The 22,040-nt window shown below is 38.7% G+C and overlaps 1 protein-coding gene across 3 annotated transcripts in view; it reads right to left on the reverse strand.

The window, feature by feature from the left end:
- Positions 1–22,040, reverse strand: part of PLD5 (phospholipase D family member 5) — a 192,567-nt gene that overhangs the window by 98,421 nt on the left and 72,106 nt on the right. For all 3 annotated transcript variants that reach the window (XM_064509376.1, XM_026102629.2, XM_026102633.2), the window contains exon 2: positions 21,673–21,809. In XM_064509376.1, coding sequence (XP_064365446.1) covers positions 21,673–21,809 — 137 coding nt within the window. The remainder of the gene's footprint in view (positions 1–21,672; positions 21,810–22,040) is intronic.

The raw sequence follows: 22,040 nt of genomic DNA on the forward strand, positions 1-22,040 counted from the left end.
GTCTATGCTAATGACACAAGAAAATGTTCTGCCCCCGTACCACATCTCCTCTAGCATCTAAGTTCCTCATTTGTAGCACCCATTCCTGGTCTTCAGCTGAAAGGAATGACTTTGCACTTTGTAAGATTAAGTTTTATACTTTTTCAAAACTCCAGACCATAAGATCAGCTTGCACCTTCTATAATACTACCTAATTTCTCTGCAGAATTATCAGCCTCTTCCTAATACTGACAATATTTTCAAAATCTTTTGGGGGCAAGATAGACAAATTAAAACATTAAACAGTATTGATCCTAGAGCAGATTTTTGAGGAACACTGCTGTACCCTCCCTGTCGATTCATTTTATAGTATTCACTTTTGGCTGCCCTTGTGGCAATTTCACATCCACCAAACAGTTTGCTCACATTGATACAGAGGAGATCAATTGCAATACCTTGTTAAAGAAGTCAGTTACCTATCATAGGCAATATGTAAAAGTCAGTCTGACACAATCTATCTTTTACAAAATCAAGATACATTTTTATTCCCCTTTCCAGCATATCTATGCTAAAATTTTGTATAATACTGAAATCAAAATTACAGGTTGGGATAACTTTTTTTTTTTTTTTTTTTTTAATAGCAGTTGACTTACACACACTACCAAGGAAAGCATAAAACTTCATGGAACCTATTCCCAAAGGACCAGGCTTTCATCACAAAAGATGAAAAGAATTTTACTTCACTTAATCATGTATTACAATCAGTAAATTAAAAAAAATGCATTACAGATGTAATGTGGAAATCTTGCTACAGTGAATGAGATATATGGAAATGATAAATGATTACAGAATGAAAACAAATGTAAGACAAGAAAGGCAATTAAATAAAACCAGAAGTAAAGCATATTTCAAAGAATCTTTAGTAGGAAAACTAACTAATAAAGCAAAAATCTTCCCTAAAATGCTCCAGTTCCAATGCTTATAAGAAAGAATATTTGCAGCTGGAAACCACTGTATAAACATAGGTTCAAGGAGAGAGAAACACAAACATAACATTCCATTATCTTAATACTCATAAGGTAATTGGATCTGATAAAACCATCTTATCTTGACCCAAAAAAGGAAAAAAAGATGTTTATTAGCTACTCGGTACTCAGGGTATTCCTTTTCCCTGCAAAAAACTCAAAACGATTTCTACCATCTGCAATATTTTCTGCACCTGTAATTTTTCTAAAGTAACTAAAGCTAAATTCACCTGGCTGCCTGCAATACTCATACAGACTAAACTACCACTCATTCTTTTCTTATTTTGTTCCTAATAGTTATCATATACTATGTCCTATCACATACATCTTTTGATAAATAATATAGCTAGACCTACAAAGAGAATAACTATTAAATGACGGGTCTATATCACTAAAATTTTGTTTTCCCATTACAGGATAGAAACATTCAAGGAAATCTCAGCAGCATTTTGAGACAGAGATTGTCTTGCTCCATTTCAGCCTTCTCCACAGTTCCACTTTAGAGGTGGTGACTTCCACTACTCTAGCATATTGCCGTGGCAACTATTTTAGATGTTTAATAACAGGTTATTGCATCTAACTTTTCTACTAGATCAGGACTAAGTTCTTTAGGGCAGGGGCCGTGTCACCTCATGCGTTTGTGCAACATCTAACATATACCATATGACAATAACATAATACAGTCCCTCTCAGGTTGCTATGTGAAGACAGGTAGATGCAAGGGCAGACAAAACCAACATGCCACAGTTGGATTAACTTACTGTTTCTAACCTTTAGTAGGGTTGGAAGCAGAAACACTTGGACCCTCACCAAACAGTCTACAATTCAAAGTAGATTCTTCCCACCTTACCATCTAGGACTTGTTCAATCTTTCAAAACCCCTCTTCTGGTCTACCATGACAGAAGGGGGAAGACAATTTGGAAAGAGAATATTGATCTGAAGGATTTCAGACTCTTTTCCCAATGTCAGAGAAACCTCAGGGATGAGAAGTGGAGTTTGTTTCTGGGAAGTGGTACTTTAGTTATCGCTCATTATAACATTCCAAAACAAGCAAACAAACAGTCTTTCCTGAAGAGAGAATTTCTATGATCTATTTCCCTTTAATCAAACTATGCCTACCAGTAGAGATGCTATGGCAGGACAAATACATCTCTGTCCCCTGGCCCTAGTGGGTGTTGATAAACACCACAATTGACTGATGAGTTGCACAGCATCTTCCAAAAAATGCTCCTATTGCTACAATTCCAAAGATAGAAACAGGGACAAAATGAGAGAAAGCAAAAGACCTTATGAAGGTTTAAATTAACGGCGATGGGGAAAGGGAAAGGAAGTAACAAAATATGAGCCCCTGCCTCTCCTGTTTGTCCACTGGCAGGCAAAGACTTCTTGTAAGATTGACTGACTTCCTCTTGCACTCCCAGCTGCAACCCCATTGATCTTTGGAAAGCGTGAACAACCATCAGTCCAAACATGTCCCTCGCCTGAGGAGGCAGATTGGCAGGATGGTAGTGAAGCCAAACAGAAGTTAAGCACCGGTCATCTTAAAAGTCAATAACAAAATTCCCAATAGTTCAGTTGGAACACAATTTAGCTGTAGCTTAATCATTTTAAATAACGTCAAAAAAGCCTATCCATAAGGGATTCTATGGTAGTTCATTTCAAATCCATTAACTGTCTGTTTGATCTCATTAATGCTCAACTTAATTATTTCTGGCCCAGCAATTTTTCATATCTCATGAGTTTATGCATATAAAAAAGAATAAAAAATTAGTATGCAGATGAATCACAAATGTTTTAACTTGCAAGCCATGAAAATTGCAAGTGAACATTTTTAACAGTCAAGCTTAAATGGTTATCGATGATTGCAAAGAAGGTACTGTTGAAAAAACAGCCATCCAGGGCTGTTTAATATCTGCTCTAAGGGCCCAGATCCACAGGGAGCACCCTCATCAGTGGTCTTAAAAAAAACCCTAAACACTCTGCATTGTTTTCTATGCACAGCTGCTACAGACAGCACAAAAACCCATACTCAGCCTGGCCTTGTCCCTCATATGGTGATTACAGGTAGTCTTCTGAAAGGGGAAGATGCAAAGAAAGGCTTAGAGCCCGATGCTTCTGCTTTCTGTCCATCTCACACCCAAAAAGGCTGACAATACTCTCCTTGTCAAGCAACGGGAAGGAGCTCAGTGACATTAGCTCTCCCTGGCTCAGTGTGAGCACACCTGCTGGACCCAGAATTACCCAGAGGAACATTTTAATTGAAAATCCCACATTTGCTGAGGGATGAGGCACGGAACTCTGCTAAAAAAGGTAGCACTTTCGGACATGCAGAGTAGGAGAACTTGCCTGGTTGGGGTGGATTTTTTTCATAGATTTTTAAAAATTTTTTTTATAGATTACTTTCTGGACTTAGGCTCCCAATTTCCATGTCAGGACATAAGTGGGGTTTTGGAAATCTAGCCATAGATTTTTGCAGTATGATTTTCCAGCGAAGGCCATTTCCAGTAAACGTTAAAGTGAACACAGCAAGGTGAAAAGGAAGAACTATCAAAAGCAATCTAGAGTTCTCAAACTAATTTTATAAACAACATTATGCTGATATATCAATGTAAGTATGTTGTCTGGCCCTTCTGTAATTCTAGCGTAACTATATGATGAAGAACTTGGCCACAGATGGCAACTAAGTAGAAAACCAAGACCGAAAGACTGACTGCATTTCTTTTAATCTAGCTAAAACAGAAGCATATATTTATTTAGGACAGGTCACACTCCTTTCCCTGGGGAAGCTTGTAACAATATTCCACTAACTTCTTTTAAAGGATCAAGATCAAGTCTTTGGTAATCAGGTTTCCCCTGCTCTTCCAAGTACTGCATAGATGAGAAATAAGTCATTTATAATACTGTTCTGACATCAGTTTATTCAGCTGCTCCCTGACTCAATTCGTCACCATTTTTATGATTAATATTTGTCAATACCTTATTTACCTTACAAAATCTTCCTAAGAATTCTTTGAAGTTAGCATCTCTTTGCCAACTTATGGAACTGCCTTTTCTCCCAAAGTATTTTACAATACAACTTCCCCTTCTGGTCTTCCTTCATCCTCCAGGTCTTGGCTGAAAACCCTCCCAATATGCATTAAGTGACCTACCCACTCCAGGAGTTTATGCTGGAACATCCTCACTGCAGTATTTCATTTTATCTAGGTTTTGGGAAGTTCATGCTTCAAATATATCCTGGCCAAAAAATGCACTTTACTGGGACAACAACACAACCATTACTATTATTTGGAGCACACACAGATAAACAATTTAACTCATTCTTATTTTATGCTCTGTATATTCTTTTCTGAGCGCCCAGGTTCAAATAGCAACTGGGTGAATTTACTCCCTTTTTTGTTTACCACCAGCTCAATAAATACAATCAGAAAATTGCATGACTAGAAAATAACTAAATATCTGTGAAACTAAATAGTAGTAACAACTAATAACAACAACTAAATGTTTAGGAATCTAGTTTAATCTCTGAAAGAACAAACTGAAAATGAGTATGAAATTCAGATGGATTCACCAAGGAGTATCTCTGTTCAAGCACATATGTGAACATATATATATATATATATATTTATTTTTTAACAGAATAACAAATTGTGACAGAAGTTACCAAAAGGAAAAGCAGAGGAAGCAGGAGAAATCTGAGACAGAAAAACCCAAACAGGCAGAAGGTATGCAAGCCTCCTAAGATGCCACTGGCTCATTCCCAACTGCCTTGATTAATCAAGCTTTCAAATTCAGGACAGACCTTTTAAGTACTGATACTTGGAAGTGGATGTGGCTTATTTGTGTTGCTCTCTTCTATGCAGTGGCAACGGGAATAAGCTGGAAGCAGAGGAATATGAGATGCAGGTTCAAGATAATGGAATTGCAAACAGCTCAATATAAAAGGTCACATTTTGTCTGAAAACTGCACTGCTTAAAGTATAAATAGCACTTTTTCAATAGCAAACAGACTCCAGGAAAAAAAAATTACTGTCTTAAGCAACATATAATCACCTTATCTCTTCTAGACACAATTGCCTGCAACCACAGGCCAAGATGATAAGAGCCTGGCACAGGCACTGAACATCCTTAAACTTGCTCTTATTCTCAGGAAGTAAAGCCATAGCAATACTCCAGAACAGAACAGCACATCTATGCTGTATCTAACACAGACCTAAGAGTTTAACTTAATACTACACAGCCTCAGAAAAAAACAGTTTAAAACACAGTTTAGGGACAAGTTACAATGAATTCTGCCAAGCATCTAATTCATTATTAGTTTGTCAGTATTAAAAGAAAGCCTCGTAATTTTACCCTTTGATACAAACAAAACATAAAATGCTTAGCAAGCTTTTCTATAGGTTTCATGCATCAAGTTAAAGCAGCCTGGTATATCACTTAATCAAATTAATTCAAAATATTACATAAGGTATTTTCCTTCAATTTTGTTTTTTTTAATGTGATACTTAACCAGAACTTGAGTAACAGAAGTGAGCTGCAGGGTAGGTGGAAAATTCAAATGAAATTCAAAATAAACAATAAAAAATAATCATAATGAATTCTCTCCCTGGTCTCAACATAAAATGGTAATTTTCAGTATCAACTGCAAGTTCATAATACTATTTTACATTTATGCACTCTACGTCTTCTAGGCAGTCCTTCTTCCTTGATTACTTTGTTCATTGTTGCTGAATTTAATTAAGTATTAAATAATTGCATTGTAATTATCATTTTCAGAGCTTCAGTTGGAAAAGACATACATTATTATTTTAAATAAATTTATCTTTCAATTCTTGTAATTTAGAGATAAGCTCAACCCAAGTCTCCAGTCTTACTAGCTGTGAATTGGAGTGCTTGAATACATGAGAAGAGAATCACATTTCTAGTGTCAGCCCATCTCTGTTAAAACACAGGACCATGGAAAATTTACCCATTATTATGTTCTGGCATTTTAGTTATTGAAAACAAGAAGTGATAGTCACATAAATTATAATTAGAGTGTAGCTATAAAATACATCAGTGAGTCATAACAATATGGTCTCATGAAAAAGTAATAATTTCTGCTTTAAAGCATATAAAAGCTGGAAAAATGCATTGCAGTATCCCTCCTCAGCATGTAAACAGACTGCCTGATGAGGGTGGGACCATGTATGAGAAATAAACACTTTCTGTGGCTTCTAGCTTTCTATTCTGAATCAAATAACTGAAAGACAGACAGCTAAAATAAAGATTAGAACAATCATTGTCACCTGCTATTAAAAAAAAAAAAAAAAAGCAAACCCAAACATATACTCGATTTGGTTTCTTATTTTTTAAGGACACTAAGAAGTTTTGATGACATAATAATCTACACTGAATTGAAAAGAAAGAGAAAGCTTTGTGCAAGTTAAGGAATGTGTTTTTCATCTTTTACATAGTTAAATTCTGTGGTTGCTGAGATGTCAAAACTGCACTAGGCTGCACTTGGTTGGCTGAATTACCTAAGGGTTTTTTAGTGCTTTCCCTCCAACCATTCCAGAGGGAAATACAGCGTTTTTTAAAAAATTAAACAAATTGCTATGGGCAGAAGACATCGGCTTTTCCACCCAAATTTCCAGAGCCCCAAAACAGAAACCACATACACAAAGCACCTTTTTATCAAACCCCAAGAACATAATGAAATACTGACTACTTGAAATAAGGGCTTTACCATTGTGCTACAAGGAGCAACAAGAACATGAGTGAACCCACTTAATTAAAAAAAGAAAACTGTTTTAAGTTTTCATCAAAACATTGCTAAGCACTAGCCAAAACATTTTGCTTCTGTTTAATAACAATGCACAAAATATTTGCTTTTGTAATGAAAATTATTTTTTCATTGCAAACATGATTTTATTAGTTTCAAATTTCTGATGTGAAACATGTTGGCTTCGAATTCATAAAAAGATTTCACCACTTTGAATATGTTTAACACTGTTTCAAATTGGTTCTTTTTCATTTGAAATGTTTTTTTTAAAAAAACACAGTGAACACAATCATTTGTGTTACCATTGCTCCCTCAGCACAGTGTCAAAACACAGATTTCAAGTAGTCTATAATTTACTGTGAATGCTTTGCATACCAAACACATTTTAGACTGTACTAAACTTTGTTTCTAATGAGATAAGTGTTGTTAAAAATCTACTTTTCACTGTCACATCGATCCTACCTGCCAATTACACAAAAATAAGGATAAAATGCTAAGTACTTAAAATGAGATAAATTTGAAAAAAAGTAAATTTTACATGCTAACTCTTCAAACAAGCAAACCACTTGGTTATATCGAGGTCTTACACTAATTCAGAAGTAACCTGTAAGGTAAATTCTCTCTCCAAATGAGAGAGACTACTTCATCTTTGCCACGAGGTGGCCAGACAGAAATTTGCTGTGTTCCAGGGTAGTCTTTTAGTGGTATTTTCTAACTTTCAGCTCAGTCATTATTGCACCAAGTAATGGTAACACGGTGACTGCTGCCTCAGAGCGAAGAGGCAGCCAGGGCAACAAGCTGGCAGGCAGGGAGGGAAGGGGAGAGGATGCCCTGGCTCCTCGCTGGGCAGAGCGGCGACGGCAGCCCCCCCCCGCCCCACGGCGGGCAGCAGGCTTGAGAAGCACCTGAAGAAGGAGACGGCGCCAGCTGTACACATAAGCAAAACGCTTTATGGAAAAATGAAAGGGCCCAAGGCTGGCTTAAGCTGAAAATTATCACCGTTTCATTCAGTAAGGTCATGCAAGGGTCAGGTAGGCAGTGCTCCTCTTTTGCCAGTTACTACCTACGCTTTCCATCTACACCCAACACCAGCAAGGGCCCAGCACCAACCCAAGGCACGGGGGGTGAACCTTGCTTTGCCTTTAAAACACCTAACTTGCAGCTCTTTAAACAACAGTAAAGGGCCTACATGGTATTTGTGAACAAAAGCAGATGCTGAAAACACACCTCTCCTCAGGGCATAAGCAAGGGGCATAAGGCCCCTTTATCTTTTCCCCTTTCTGATGTAAAGATCAGCAATTTTACTTTGCACTGTATCTCCTGCGTTCAGGTATTCTGCACAAACACTTTCAAGGCTAGCACTAGGCCTACAACGTGAGGATCTAGCGTGCACTAGCTAAAACACGGGCCCTGAACGATGAGACAATATTTACAACACGCAATCTTAAAGAAAAAGAAGTCATGGACAGAAGAACTCAAAGTTTTGCTACTGCTGTTGACCTTGAACCAAGATAATAGCATAAACACAAGGTAATTATTGGGGATTAAGGAACCGTAACCAAGGGTTAGTTGCTTTTCGCCATGACTGCAGCTACCTTCTACTCCTAACCTGTCATTAATGCCGAGGAAAAGTGCCCCATACTATAGTCATTATTCACAAAACGCCAGTCAGCACTCCGGCCTCCCAAGATGGTGAGAGGCACAGGGAGTCCATAAATAACATGTCAAAGGAATGCCCCTCTTCACTGCCACATTATTAGTACCAGTATGAGTTCAATGAATTCTCATTACCTGAAACCTGGAAGAGGAAAAAAGTCACATACCATCATCATGATGGATTGCTGCAGCTGGAGAGCAAAGGAGAGAGAGAAAGAAAAGATGCAACAAGGAATGAATTGTTATAAAGACCTTCTAACTTCTGAAGTGAAATAAGAGGGCTTTAAATAAAAGGCAGCATTTAGAAAATAGGTGGCTACTCCTTGACCATTGCTACTGATAAAACAACTGCACCTATGTACACCTCCCAAAGAAAAGTAAACCTTTCATTGTTTGTGAATGTTTTTATGGACTTGATTCAAAATTTTTATTATCTTTAGTTGATTTTCCAAATAAACCCCCTGGGTCATAGTAACTATTTTAGAGTTCAAAAACCAACAAAGTTGGAATTTATGAGTTAGAATTCTCTAGAGATGACTGTTACAGTTTATATCCTGATGAAAAAACATTCGAAACAATCAGCGCTTCAAAGTCCAGAAGTTTTCAGTAAAGAATCTCCAAATAACTCTTCGAATTTCTAAACATGGTTTAGTTATCTAATGGCATACAAGGTTAAGATAATTATGGTTAGCAGAAAAGTAGAGAAATTTACTTTTGATTATAACACTCAAATATATCAGGGCAATTACTAACATAATCCATTAAACTTTAATACTATAATACATTTAACTAATTTTCAGTCAGCTCCACTGATGACTTTATCTTCCAGTATGATTTCTCAGCTATAGCTCAAGGATTAGGAAGTTTGGTACAGTGAGAGATTATCCAGCAGACCACTCTTGGATTTACCATGGGATTACGGAAGGCAAAGTCTCTGGTTGCTGAGATCTCAAAATGCAAACCTGTCCAATTGTAATTCGTGCACACCTTCAGAGTACATTTGTGTCCATGCCACTGAGCTCCTCAAACAATGTTCAATGTCCCACTGAAACTTTGAGGCTTCGTTCCACTGTGGGAGGGTATGATTTTTGCTGCCTTCTTCAGATTTTGTTCCTATTAATGGGGCTTTCATACTTTGCACTGAATGCTGCAGACAGTTCTGCACGGCCCAGAAATTTCTCAGAATGTTGTGAGAAACTTCAGATACATTTTATTTTTGCTTGTTATTTATACTTGTGTAAAATCTGTGATGGTCATGGCAATCCTCAAAGAAAGTAACTTACTGAACTGCAAAGGGCTAGTGCATCTGCCCCCCTACATATCATCTGTCATACAACCGAAAGCTAAGATGAAATGCAGCAAAACAACGACTGTAGTTTAATATAACAGCACTTCAGAGAATGCTTCATTCACATTATGCCTGAACAGCCCACAGAGCACATCCATAACAGAGGATGAAATTATGAGATTGTTGGCATAGGAAGTACATTACTACAGGAGTAAAAAGTAGAAATATAATCAATTCCCTGCTTTTTTCAGCTCCTGATTAAGGAAAGAAAATAGCATCCTTGTAGACAGTCTTGAACATCAACTGCTATGCAGACATAATACTATTTCATGTAAGAGACAAAAGGAAAATTATGTTTCATTTTCTGATCAAAGGCCTATACTGAAATCTGGACAGAGCACTTGCCATCTAATCCTTTCAAACAGAACACACCATTACTTGCACTAAATCTTCTTGCTTTCAAGGAAATGAAAAAAAAAAAAGTCTCTCCAGCTCAGTACTCCCCTGAGAGAGTCAAAGGCGCAACCCTGTGTGTTTCAGCTTCCTTCGTACAGAGCTGATCTTTCCATCCTGGACTTTTCTGTAGAGCTTCTAACTATAGTATTTAGTGCCATTTTGGACCCGAAAAAGCAGTCCTTCCAACAGAGCAGACCACCTGTATTTTACGAAGGAAAAAACAGTACAGAAAGCAAACACCCTGCACCAAAGTCCTGAAGTGACTAAAGAACCAAAATACTAGCAACCTTATTGAAGACAGAAGCTTCCCTCCCACTGCTTAAAACTCTGCATTCCAGCTGTATGAACTTCCCATAACCCTTGCTCAGCAGCAAAACGTTTTAAAAAGCATTTCTTGGCTTAGTGCCCTTCAGCAGAAGAAAATTTGCATTTTTACAGCATTTCTGCCTGTCAGCACTAAAATGTTTTAATGGATTTTGCAGCTGTGCGGAGAGAATTTAGGGCTGGTCAGCAGATGCCGGTGGCACACTGCTGGGGGACAAGTGCTGAAGCCGGAGAAGCCAGCTGACCTGACCAGTCTGTACGCTCCACAGAAAATTCAAAGAGCAGCCTTCCCCTCCAATGAGCATGCCAAAACAGGGGCCTTCATGATCAATGGGCTCTTTGCAGCAAAGAATGTTAAAATCCTTATTTTTCGCTTGATCTTAACAATAAGCAGCAGCTTTTGTAGGAAAAAAACAAAAGAGCAAAAGCATAGCTAATTGCAGCTTCAACTCCCATAAACTGTAACTAGTATATGGCTTTTAGTCACAGATTATTTTTGCCCTGTCTGAAACTACAGCATGTACTTTTGAGAAAACAAGCAAGAGCAAAACCACAGAAACACAGCATCCCAGGACTGCACTTGGAGGAGGCGACAGCTGTGTACCTGCCTTTGAGGTGCTTTTGCGCAGGACATCACCTAAACCTACCTGCAAGGAGGGCGAGCCGCCAGGCCCCGGCAGCAGCAGTAATGCCAGGAGCTGGTGAACGCACGCAGGCTCTACCAGAGCTCAGGCTGCTGCCTGAGGCCCTGATTATCTTGGTGTAACTTGGGATGGATAAATGTGTGTATTAGCTCTCAGTTGCAAAAAGCAGTCAAGAATAAAACTATTATTTTCCTCATAAAGGAATGTGCTTTTATGCTGTTAATAATAAGTTAATGAGAACTCTTCAATAAGAGCTCCTTTCTCCAGAATAGGGTCAAAAATATATTCTATGATACGACATTTACACAGTGCAGCAATCCCTTAAGCTTAATTAATGCCCTTCCTACCCAATGAGAACAAACAAAAAAATGTAAAACAAAGAAGAAAAATCCAAGGTAAAACCTTTTGTCAGCAACTATTTGAAATCAGCACTGCAAATTCAGCAGGTATACTGTGGGTAGGAATGGTAATAAAAAAATCCACAAATGAAAAGAATAAAGTACCCAAAGTATCCATTCCCAAAGGATGTTGTTGGTACTAAAATTATGGAGGCAAGTTTCTACGGAAATGTTCCAGGACACTAAGCGCTATGATAGGTTTGACTGCTTACTGTCTGTTGCTTTTAGGTTCCTATTTGTAATTATGCCTTAAATAAAAGTATGGGATAATTAAGTTTAGCACATGTAGAACTGCCCATTGTTAGAATTAGATTCTGGAAAAAACAAACAAACAAAAAAGGAAAATTGACAGGTAAAATTCTGGCCAAGATGAAGATAGTGATGGGACCTCTCACCAAATGGGAGAAATGCTACATATCTTGATAAAGTAGTATTCAGATTTCTACTAGAAGAATGTTTTAATTTGATGCACTTAGAGTAAAAAAAAAAAAAAAAAAAAAAAAAAAAAAAAGACAAAAAGAAGCAAACCCAAAACTCTTTCAGAATTTACTAGAGAGCCTTAACTGAGTTACTGATATTTGCTCTGTCCACTGAACTCTGTGAAATATATTTTAACAGCAGGATCCTGATTCCAGAAAAAGCCCCGAAAACACCAAAGCATCAAGTGTTAACAGTGCACATCTAGCTAGAGTGCTACCACATGCACGTGTCCAGAGCACCACCTCTGACAGAGCACCGCTGGCTGCTTGCCCCAGACGTTTGTATGAGCCTTTTCAAGAGGCAGCTTTGAGCACCTCGCTGTATTCAGTGTTCTCCTTTCAAGTCAGCCTTGAACACCTCTTTCCACATGCAAGGAAACGAGTCACCAGGATTAGGAGTAGTGTGTCTCACCTACATGTTTGTCATACAGAGGGTACATCTCTACTGCTTTCTTCGACCATCCCCCAAAGCTGCTTTAGTGATGGTACTCCAGGCTGGAGCAGCCTGACTCTGCCCAGAATACAAGGTGTTTAGGATATGGTTAGGGTGACTCACACATCCGTACGACCCAATGGGGCAGTTCGGGAACTTGCACCTATCCCACTTCTTCCTGCATTGCCCAAAATGCATCACCCCCCAGCATCCCCACCAGTACCTTTACTAAACCTCCTCTCTAGTCCATTTAGCAAACTAATGGTCTGCTTCCCACCAGCGTACAGAATGATCTGCAAAGCACACACTGCAAAGCTGATACATGTGACAAAAGAAAGGGGGGGGAAACAAAGGGAGGGAGGTTGACAGTGTTTGAACAAAGATCAAATGGTGGCCTCCCTCCTCATGCTGGCAGCAAATTCATTCACAGTCCATACAACCACGACTCATGCTAGCCCAGGTGCTTTCAGTGCAAGAGGCGCCCCTGTTGAGCACATACCCACTGTAACACGATCACTCTGAGCTTGCACCTCAGCATCCACTGGCAGAAATGCATCACCTTCTGAGAACTGCAGTGAGTTCCTGCCGCCCAGAGCCTTGCTGCTGCCTGCAGCTGTAGGAGCTCGGGGTCTGCCTCCAAGGAAGATGGCTCATTCTTTGGTGGAAAGGAAGGTTAATATTAGGCTTGGATGGTCTGTCCAAGGAGAATCCATGCTGGATGTGTCCTGGGGTGAGAGCCTGGGATCCCTCTCCCATCCCATGAGATGGACACCGTACACTACCATGAGGTGTGCAGGTTTCCTCTCCAAGTACCTCCAGGAACACCATCCTACTACAGAGCAGTACCTGCCCTCTCTCCTTTAGTTGCATATACATATATTATTCTGATGTCTTCATAAAAGCCATCATTTGTTTGGTGCAAGTCTTCACATATCAACTATAACTTTCCATGGCCCACAAATACAGAATTTCGATTTATCTACTTTCCTGCTGAAATACATGCTTTTAAATTTCTGCTGATTAGGTATGGAGCTTTCATATATTTTCCTAAGCTATTAGTTCAAATGTATTTTTCTCCAATACTCAGCCAGTAGAAGCAATTTATTATTTTAGATACTGATTCACATCTAGCTGGCTAGAGAAGGTATTTTGCAAATGACAACAAAGAATACTGAATAATAATTTTATTTTCCCAGAGTTTACAAAGAATTATGTTGCAAGTGCAATGAAGATCGGTTAGCTGTTTGTCAGCCAAATTGACAAAAGATATCAGAACATCATCTGCGTTCATACATATGAACACAGCATATTTATTCTGAGATCCTAAGGAGATCTAGGGAAAAGGAGTAAAAACTCAAAGCCGACACTTCTAACATGCCATTAAATATCCATCAGGAGTTTAGCCTCAGAGGCAAGATGAATCCTCCTCCTCATATCAGAAGGCATGCAAATCACTAATGGCTCTTAGAAGAGCCATTTCAACACTTGGTACATAATGAACCCGAGATTTAAACTTACCAAATTATGATGCTGTCATGAAAACTCACTTTGAACAGTACGATAATTTTGTAATATTATTATTTGGAAGGGACAGGTCATTAAATAGAGAATAAATGACATAAATAGGTAATTATACCTGGCAGATGCCAAGGCTGGTAGCTGTACCTTATTTTTCTATTTTCAGGTCAGGTTGACAGGAAACAAATTCATTACGGAAAAAAAACACAGAAAAGTAACAGGAAAAAAAGAAATATGGGTAATAAGATGGATCAAGACTCCCAAGACACTTTTAACTCTTGGACAAGAGGATTGGATATGGGTAGGTTGAATAAAAGAACTGAACTCTTCCTTCTCTGATTAAGCAAAGTCATAAACAGAGACATTCAGCCACCCGACACACAACACTAATTTGTATCTAAGGCATTACTCACTGGTGGTGGTGCTGCAAACTACCTAAAGAGACATGGACATAAAGGGTCCAGTGCCTCTGGCTTCACCTGTACCAGAATCCGTGTTAACATGGGGAAAAAAATCAGGAAGAAAATCTTCATAGTCAGAAAGAAGAGCCTGACCATTTCACCCAAGTACATTTTCCTGAAGCATCTACAGAGAGGCTGAAGTAACAGTCCTAAGAAACTTCCGCTGCCAACTCCTCCATGCCCCTCAGTGGGGCATCAACACCAAGGTCCACTACTGTCCGACTACGTAGCTCAGCACTGTGACTGGCAAAGCACGCTGTGTGGGGGTGAAAAAAAACCCACCACCGGCTCCAACTCACCCACCCACCCAGAGTACCACCAGCTCCGGGACAGTGCTGGGCCTTCAGCAGGCACCCCGATCGGTCCGCAGCGCCCAGTGCTGCCGCTGGTGCTCTGGGAGCAGACCCAGCCACCCTGCGCAGCGTGCACTGGGCAGGGCGCAGAAGGCTGGGCCAGCGTGTCAAGCTCATATTCCTCAAGTCCTGAAGAGTATCAAATCATGCTAGTCGAGGGGACACTAAGAAGCATTGTAGGATTAGACATAGAGTTCAACACATCTGCAATAAACTGACAAGAATAATAAACACCTTTTTTATATATTGCTCTGAGGACAGAGAAGCAATTAAAAATAAATGGTGTCATTGGAACAAGTGCTTCCTAGGACTTGGTGCAAAGTCAGCCCTGGCTGAACAAATAAGTCACCCTGAACAAGAGCAGGAATTCAGAGAGATTCTGCTGGAAAATTTAGCCTCTTCTAATGCCTTTCCCACCGAGGAAAGGGAGAAAGATTTATCAGGGAGGTTTATGAAGCTGGATCACTATTCTCACCAAGCAGAATAAAAACCACTCTGAAATGTGGCAAATCGGTCTTCAAGATCAGGAGAACGATCAATAATTTTAGGTCTAATAAGTCTGTAATGACATTTACAGCAGGCTTACAATCTGGTGAAGAAAATGACCTTGGGAATTTTATGAGTCCTGCTGGGAAGAAAATACTTGAGTTTTCTGAACACATTAAAAAAAAAAAAATGATCAGAGAGAATCCTCAGCGGACTAGATGGAAGAACGGCAACTCCATTATATGAATTGTTCCTTTATCCGATCTATAGTTTTCAAAAACCTTGAAGTAATTAGAATTTGGAGGTTTTTTGAGCTTGGAAGATTTTCGCTGATCTGAGTTCACAGGTCTAAGTCATGGAAGGAGAAACAAACAAATACATACTTGAATATATAAATCCCAAGCATACAAAATATGTCAGTCTCTGTACTACCTCCCAAACAGTGCTTCACATAACAGGAAAAGCTATCTTATAAGGAGCTCTCTAAAGCTCTCCATCTTAAACTGCAGAGGAAACCATTAGACTTAACTGAAAAAAGCGTGGGAGAAAGAATGGCTCACCAATTTGGAATAAATGAATTGAAGCCCAAACCTATTTCTACAATGCAATTAGTGATGAGCTATCTTTTGGCAGTAATGCAGACAGGATAAGATCTAAACAGTTTGATGCTGATGTGTTTTGGCACTCATTTTTTAATTTTTGAGAATATTCTTTATAGCTGAAAGAAAATACAAAACCAACGAATGAACCATCTTTTTAGTATCGGTTCAGGGGTAGAGGAAAGAAAATCTTACTCTGTATAGCTACCAGGGTATTGCTAATACAGTATCCTTTCCACTGGAATACCTTTTCTAAAATGACAAATAAAAGGGCAGAAAGTTAAGGAGCTTCTTCTTGTGCAAGTTCCTTGAATTACAGATTTCCCTCCCTGGCTCAGGATGTTGAACATCTTTGCAGGCAGGCCTCCAGCTCTTTACAGCATCCAGCCACAGAAAATTCAATGGTAAGGGCACTCTTTTCTTTTGACACAAAAATAAAAATGACTGCAGATAAGGATCATCTTAAGAAGTAAGTGTTTTTTAGCTCATTCTCTCCATCACCCCAAAATGGGAGAACAACAGTCATTAAGTTGACAGAAGGCATTTTTATGCCAAGTGGCATAAGTGTTGTGTAGATATAAATCTTGAGTTGCTCTTTAACAGGCTTGCTTTCAGAATCTGAGCATCTTGCTCTGTTTAGACATTTAATTATTATGCCTGTCATAGTTTGTTTATTAAATAGAAGCCAGTCAATATAAACCTTGCTATGTTCCAAGCCCACGCAGCACAGGAAGAATCTCCCCCACAACCAGCCAGGGGCAAAGCCGTTCCAAGGTAAAACAACGTGTGCATGTGTTGCAGTACGCTCACTTAACAGCGTTGCAAAACCCTACTTGTTTAAGTAGCAGAGAGGATCTGAAACAAAGACTAATTAAAGTGACAGAAAAATCAATCCTGGGCTTCATTTTGCCCTCTCTCACAAGAATAAAGGGAGTATCTAATGAAACTGAAAGCAACACATGATAACTGATCCATATAAGTATTTATTGTACCTGACAAGATTTAATGTCTGGAACCCGGTGCTGCAGGGTACTGCTGAGCTCTGAAGTTTGGTCTTTCAAAAAGAAGATTCAGCTCCTCTGTAGGATACCGAAATCACGAAGGATGCAAGCCCTGAAATAATCCAAACAGTTTCCAAAGCAAATATGAACACCACGTTAGGATCAACAGCTACTTGCTATAGGGCAGAATTTGTCAAAGCCTCCCCACAATCACCAAGTGAACTAAATAGTTTTACCACCCTGTCACATTATACTGAAAGGCAAATCCCTCCAACGCAAATACAAACATAAGAGAGCAAGGACCTTCATTATGTATTATTCTGAAGACAGAAAAACAATTAAAAGAGTGTCACTGGAACAGAATTCAAGAAACAAGAAAAACAAGACACACACACACACAAGAAAATCCCCCAAATATCATCAGAGGTAGAGAAAGGCAAAAGCTGCAATAAAGTATTCATTGTCATAACAATCTTACTACGCCCTAGGTTGTACCTGGGGCCCAGCAAAGCAGCTACCTCCCCTCCTCTTCCACCTTAGCTCGCCCTAAGAGACGGGCGCGAACCCAAACCAAGAGGCAGGTCCAATGCCAGCTGCTCCTACCGCTCCAGCAGGCATTGGCAAAGCCGCTGAGATGAGGAGAACTGCGGGCATGGGCAGGCTTGCAGGAACCCTACCGGGACTACCAGCAGCGACAAGCAGGAGGAGGAGAGGCACGCTGAACAGCTGAAGTTACTGCTGATAGATCAAAATGACCTTCGTTCAAACACTTTGGATAACAAAGATCATTTCTTAATAGTCGTGTTTTCTTCTGTTTCCCAGTTTGGAAAATTTTGAATTTACCAGCCAGTTTCAACAAAGCCAAGCAGGTCCTGACTAACGTTATGTCACAGGCTATACGAGATTTATTCACAATAGGTCAGGCATTAAAAAGCACTATTTTCAAATTACAACAATCTAATCTTACAGATGCGATGTTTAACGGACCCACGGCAAGACAGGCAAAGTTCCCAGACTGCTAAGCCTGTCCTCTTAACAAGCCCCATCCATCAGAGCTGCTTAACAACATTACACTGGATGTAGCAGAATTGTCTGTATCTCATACTAAGCACAAACTGCAAAAACTCCACTTCTGACAGTCACTACTATTTTACCTTAAATGTCAGTGGCTTGACATTCCTTTTAATAGGAATGGTTAATTGACATTTGTATTTGCTAAGCCTAGCATTCTGAAATCAAATTTTGTGGGACCAAGCCAAGAATGTACAGCACCCTCTGAAAGTCAAATGATGCCTCATAACAGACCTGATCTGACTGTAATAAATAAAATGAATACTTTCAGTAAGTCAGTCTCTCCAAATATAACTCATAGTATGAGAGTTAAATGGAACGGTATAAATAAGTATAAACAGCAGTATTTCATCTAAAACAATACAGCTTAACAGTTAGTTGAGTTCAGCTTTTGATTTCAATTCTGAAGCTAGAATTTGTCTGTTTGGTGAGTTTTACAGACCCTGAATCTGAGACCCTCAAAACTTGGCCTTCCCTCCTACCTCCACCGTTATTGGAATAACACTATATCTATCTGTAGAAGACACAGTAATTTAGTAACTCTGGGGTTTGGGCCAATAAAAAATGTCTATTTTCAGAAAGCTTTTAGGGTGCTTGATCTTCCCCAAATGGATTTTATTGCCTTTAAAATTATTGCCTTAATATTTCTGAAAAGGCTTATTTTGAAATTTAAATTGCAATTGTATTTTCCATTTTCCCCTTTACAGTGGTGCTTGGTAATTAATCTGACGAGTACATTTATTTGCTCTCATATTCATCCTCAATTATTAGGACATGGTTGTAATTTTTTTTTAATTACCTGTTTGTATTTTTGGATTATAACATGCTAGGTAGGCTTAGAAAAAGTAGAACAATTTCTGTATCTACAAATTAAGAGACAAATAAATGAATTTCAGCCACTTTAGAATTTACACAGCTAAAGCATATTGAATATTCAGGTTCTTCTTGAATATTCTGGGATACTCTACTTGATATTACTGCATATCAATTTCCTCCAACTGCATAAGCAACAGAATGGAAAATGATTTGCAGCTTCCAGCAATCCAGACTCACTTTGTGGCAGTCACAAATGGCCCTTTAAAAGCAAGATGCTTTTTAGTTCTCAGTCATAGGCTGAGTTTTTCAACATGAAGATCAAAGAATACAAATCATAATTAATAATTATATTTTCAAATATACTGTAATTTCTTTAAGAGTTGCTATCTCCCATGTATCCTTTTAGATGGCCAACAAACGCTCCAGCCACCTGTGAAGACATGCAAAAAAGCCTGCTTTTTCACTTCTCTCAAAAGGTTTGTTATAAAGCCTCCAACAGGAACAAATACATCCGTCAAGGAAAAGGTCTTTTTGGCAACGTATTCAGTAAGTATTTTTTATGTAATAAGATAAAAGGAATGATTAACAGAAGAGGCACCTCATGTTGAATTACAACAATCAGATCAGAAAGTCTGTATTCATATTCCTGAACAACAATGTAATCCAAACAAAAACACGGATGTAGGCTTTACTGCATAAAACATACCTCCCTGATTCCTCCCTCAGGTTACAAAAAGAAGACCTGGAACTTATAAAAAATTATTTTACTTTCTCTCTCGCTCTCTTTATTAATTCTCACTAGTTATTTTTTGGCCCAGGCTCTGAAAAGTTCTAGCCAAAGAACTATTCTAGATCTCAGTTCCATTTGGAATATATTTTCCTTTAAAATAAAAATACAGAACCAAAGTTGATGTTCAGAAGATGAAAGCCTTAAGCAAATCATTAGTGAAGTTCTTATCAAATCAATAGCTGCCTTTCCCATCATATGTCTCTATAAATTTCATCAGTTGAAAAAGAGTTCTAGGATCACACATGTAATCTAGTATTTGACAAAAATTTCACACAAAAAGCATTCTATTTTTCACCATTCTGTCTCAGCACATCCTGCAAGTATAAGTGCCTGTTCCTGAATTTCAGTGAAAGTATTCACACAGCAGAAATATAAGAATTCAATAATTCTTGTCTTACTTACTGAAAGTGCTTACCCAAATACTAAATATACGCCACAGACAGCAATTGATCTTACAGCACTTTAGTTAAGTCTGCAATATATTTAACACATAAAGGAGCCCCATTTCATCATGTAAAGAAGGATTCAGTGTTAGCAGGCAACAGCTGCCAGCACTTGGACACTGCAATAGCTGTTACTAGAAATAGCTTAGGCGGTTTATACACACTGTACTGATGTGCCTTCTGGGTCAAGTATTAGTAGTTACATCACGCACCTGAATCGCTCTGTGAAAGGCACCTTAAAATAGAGCTGGGGTCCAAGCTCACTTTCATCACTATAAATGTAGAGCAGTTTCATTGACTTTAAACATAACAGGAGTCAATGTGCTGGAATTACTCCCAGGCTCCTCTGACACAGTCTAAGAGAGACAAGAATGGCATATACCGGCCAAAAAAGAACAGAACAAGGATGAATATTCTTTGGAAAGGGAGATGTTGGTGTATTCAATACAAAGGGACAAAAGCAGTCAATCTCTTAGAAATGGAAAAATACTATTCCAGTTTGCCACGGCACTGTACGTTTTGTCCACTCTGAGTGTTTTTCCATTTGAAGAACAGAAAGCGAAGAAAATTAAGCTCCTCCTTGGCTAGGCCTATGCAGCTACCCAGAACACAATGGGGCACCACTAGTTGATACAATTAAGAGGAAAACATGGTCCAGTATTTGTTGCATGTACTGAAGCTGTGCGCACATCCAAGCAAATGAGTTGAAAGACTTTCCCCTCATCTGATCTAATTCTGTCAAAGATTCACACATGGAAGAAGTGGGTGGAGAGGTGACACATGCAGTATATCTTCAGATAACTCGCTGTTAAGAGCATCCAAGACCCTGATGGGGAAAGGGAAGCTAGCTGAACTCTTGAAAATTCAGGCAAGATATTACAAAGCTGCCCAGAATTCTGCATGGAAAGGTGGGACAGCTACTCTAAACAGAACGGGATTTCAGGACACAACTACTTGATGCTGCAGGAATATCCTATTTGAAAGGATAAGCAAATTTAAAGAATCTCCATTTTTTTCTTTTTAAAAAATATCGTTAAAATCCAGTAGAATTGCGAAAGCTTGAAATGCAGGGTCTGCAAATAATAATAATAATAATAATAATGACCTACTTAAATCTAAGGTTGAAAGAAATATACAATCATGGCAGGTGTTTGAGTCAGATCTTAAATGAACACAGCCACTACTCCAGTCTTTCTGATTGCGTCACTAATTTCCCTCACGGTTCCTAAGCAAGACACTGTGTATATTAGCGGGGTGCGATGAACAGGACTTATGTAAAGGAGGCTTAAGATTGCTACCTTAAGTCAAAGTGACCCATGACCTTCTCAAAAAAGAAGAAAGGTTCTTGAAGAAAGAAAGATAAGGCAGATCTGGGAGCTGGGTGAACCACTTCAGTCCTTATTTACTGAAATTTAATGGGCTTTGACCCAGGTTTACAAAATAACTGAACTGTAACACAAGGGCCTTGCTCAAAACATATGGCCAAAACCAACTTCAAAAAGAGCATGCTTTATTTTGTCAAACCAACCCCAAAAACAAGAACCTTAAAACAAAAAAAGAACATTTCTTCTATTACCTACTTCTCTTCCCAATTACACCCACAGGACTACGTTATGTACCATATATCATTATGTAATACATATATGTTCTTATCCACCCCAAAAGAGAAGTTTTGTTTGTTACCTCTTACCGACAGTTATTTTGACAGTTCTTTTCTGAGAGTCCATCCTCATCTTCTCCCATAATATCCACTGCCGAAAATATCAGTGCAACCAGAATTGCAAAGCAGCATACCAGTGCAAAGATCACAATGCATCTTTGCTGGGACTGAAAGAGATTAAGATTTAAAAAGTTTTAGTGGAGTGAACACATTCCAGTCAATGACCTAAAACTTTTAAATAAGATCTAAAATCCTTTGAGTATCTCACTGCCATAGCTGTCAACATGAAACACACCTCAGTATAAAAATATATTCTCAAAACTGTCCTTCAGGTATCACCTTGACATATACTTTAAATCTGTCAGGTATTGTTAAATAATTCATATCACAAACAATAT

Source organism: Dromaius novaehollandiae, chromosome 3 (assembly GCF_036370855.1).
Source record: "Dromaius novaehollandiae isolate bDroNov1 chromosome 3, bDroNov1.hap1, whole genome shotgun sequence".
Classification (NCBI taxonomy): Eukaryota; Metazoa; Chordata; class Aves; order Casuariiformes; family Dromaiidae; genus Dromaius; species Dromaius novaehollandiae.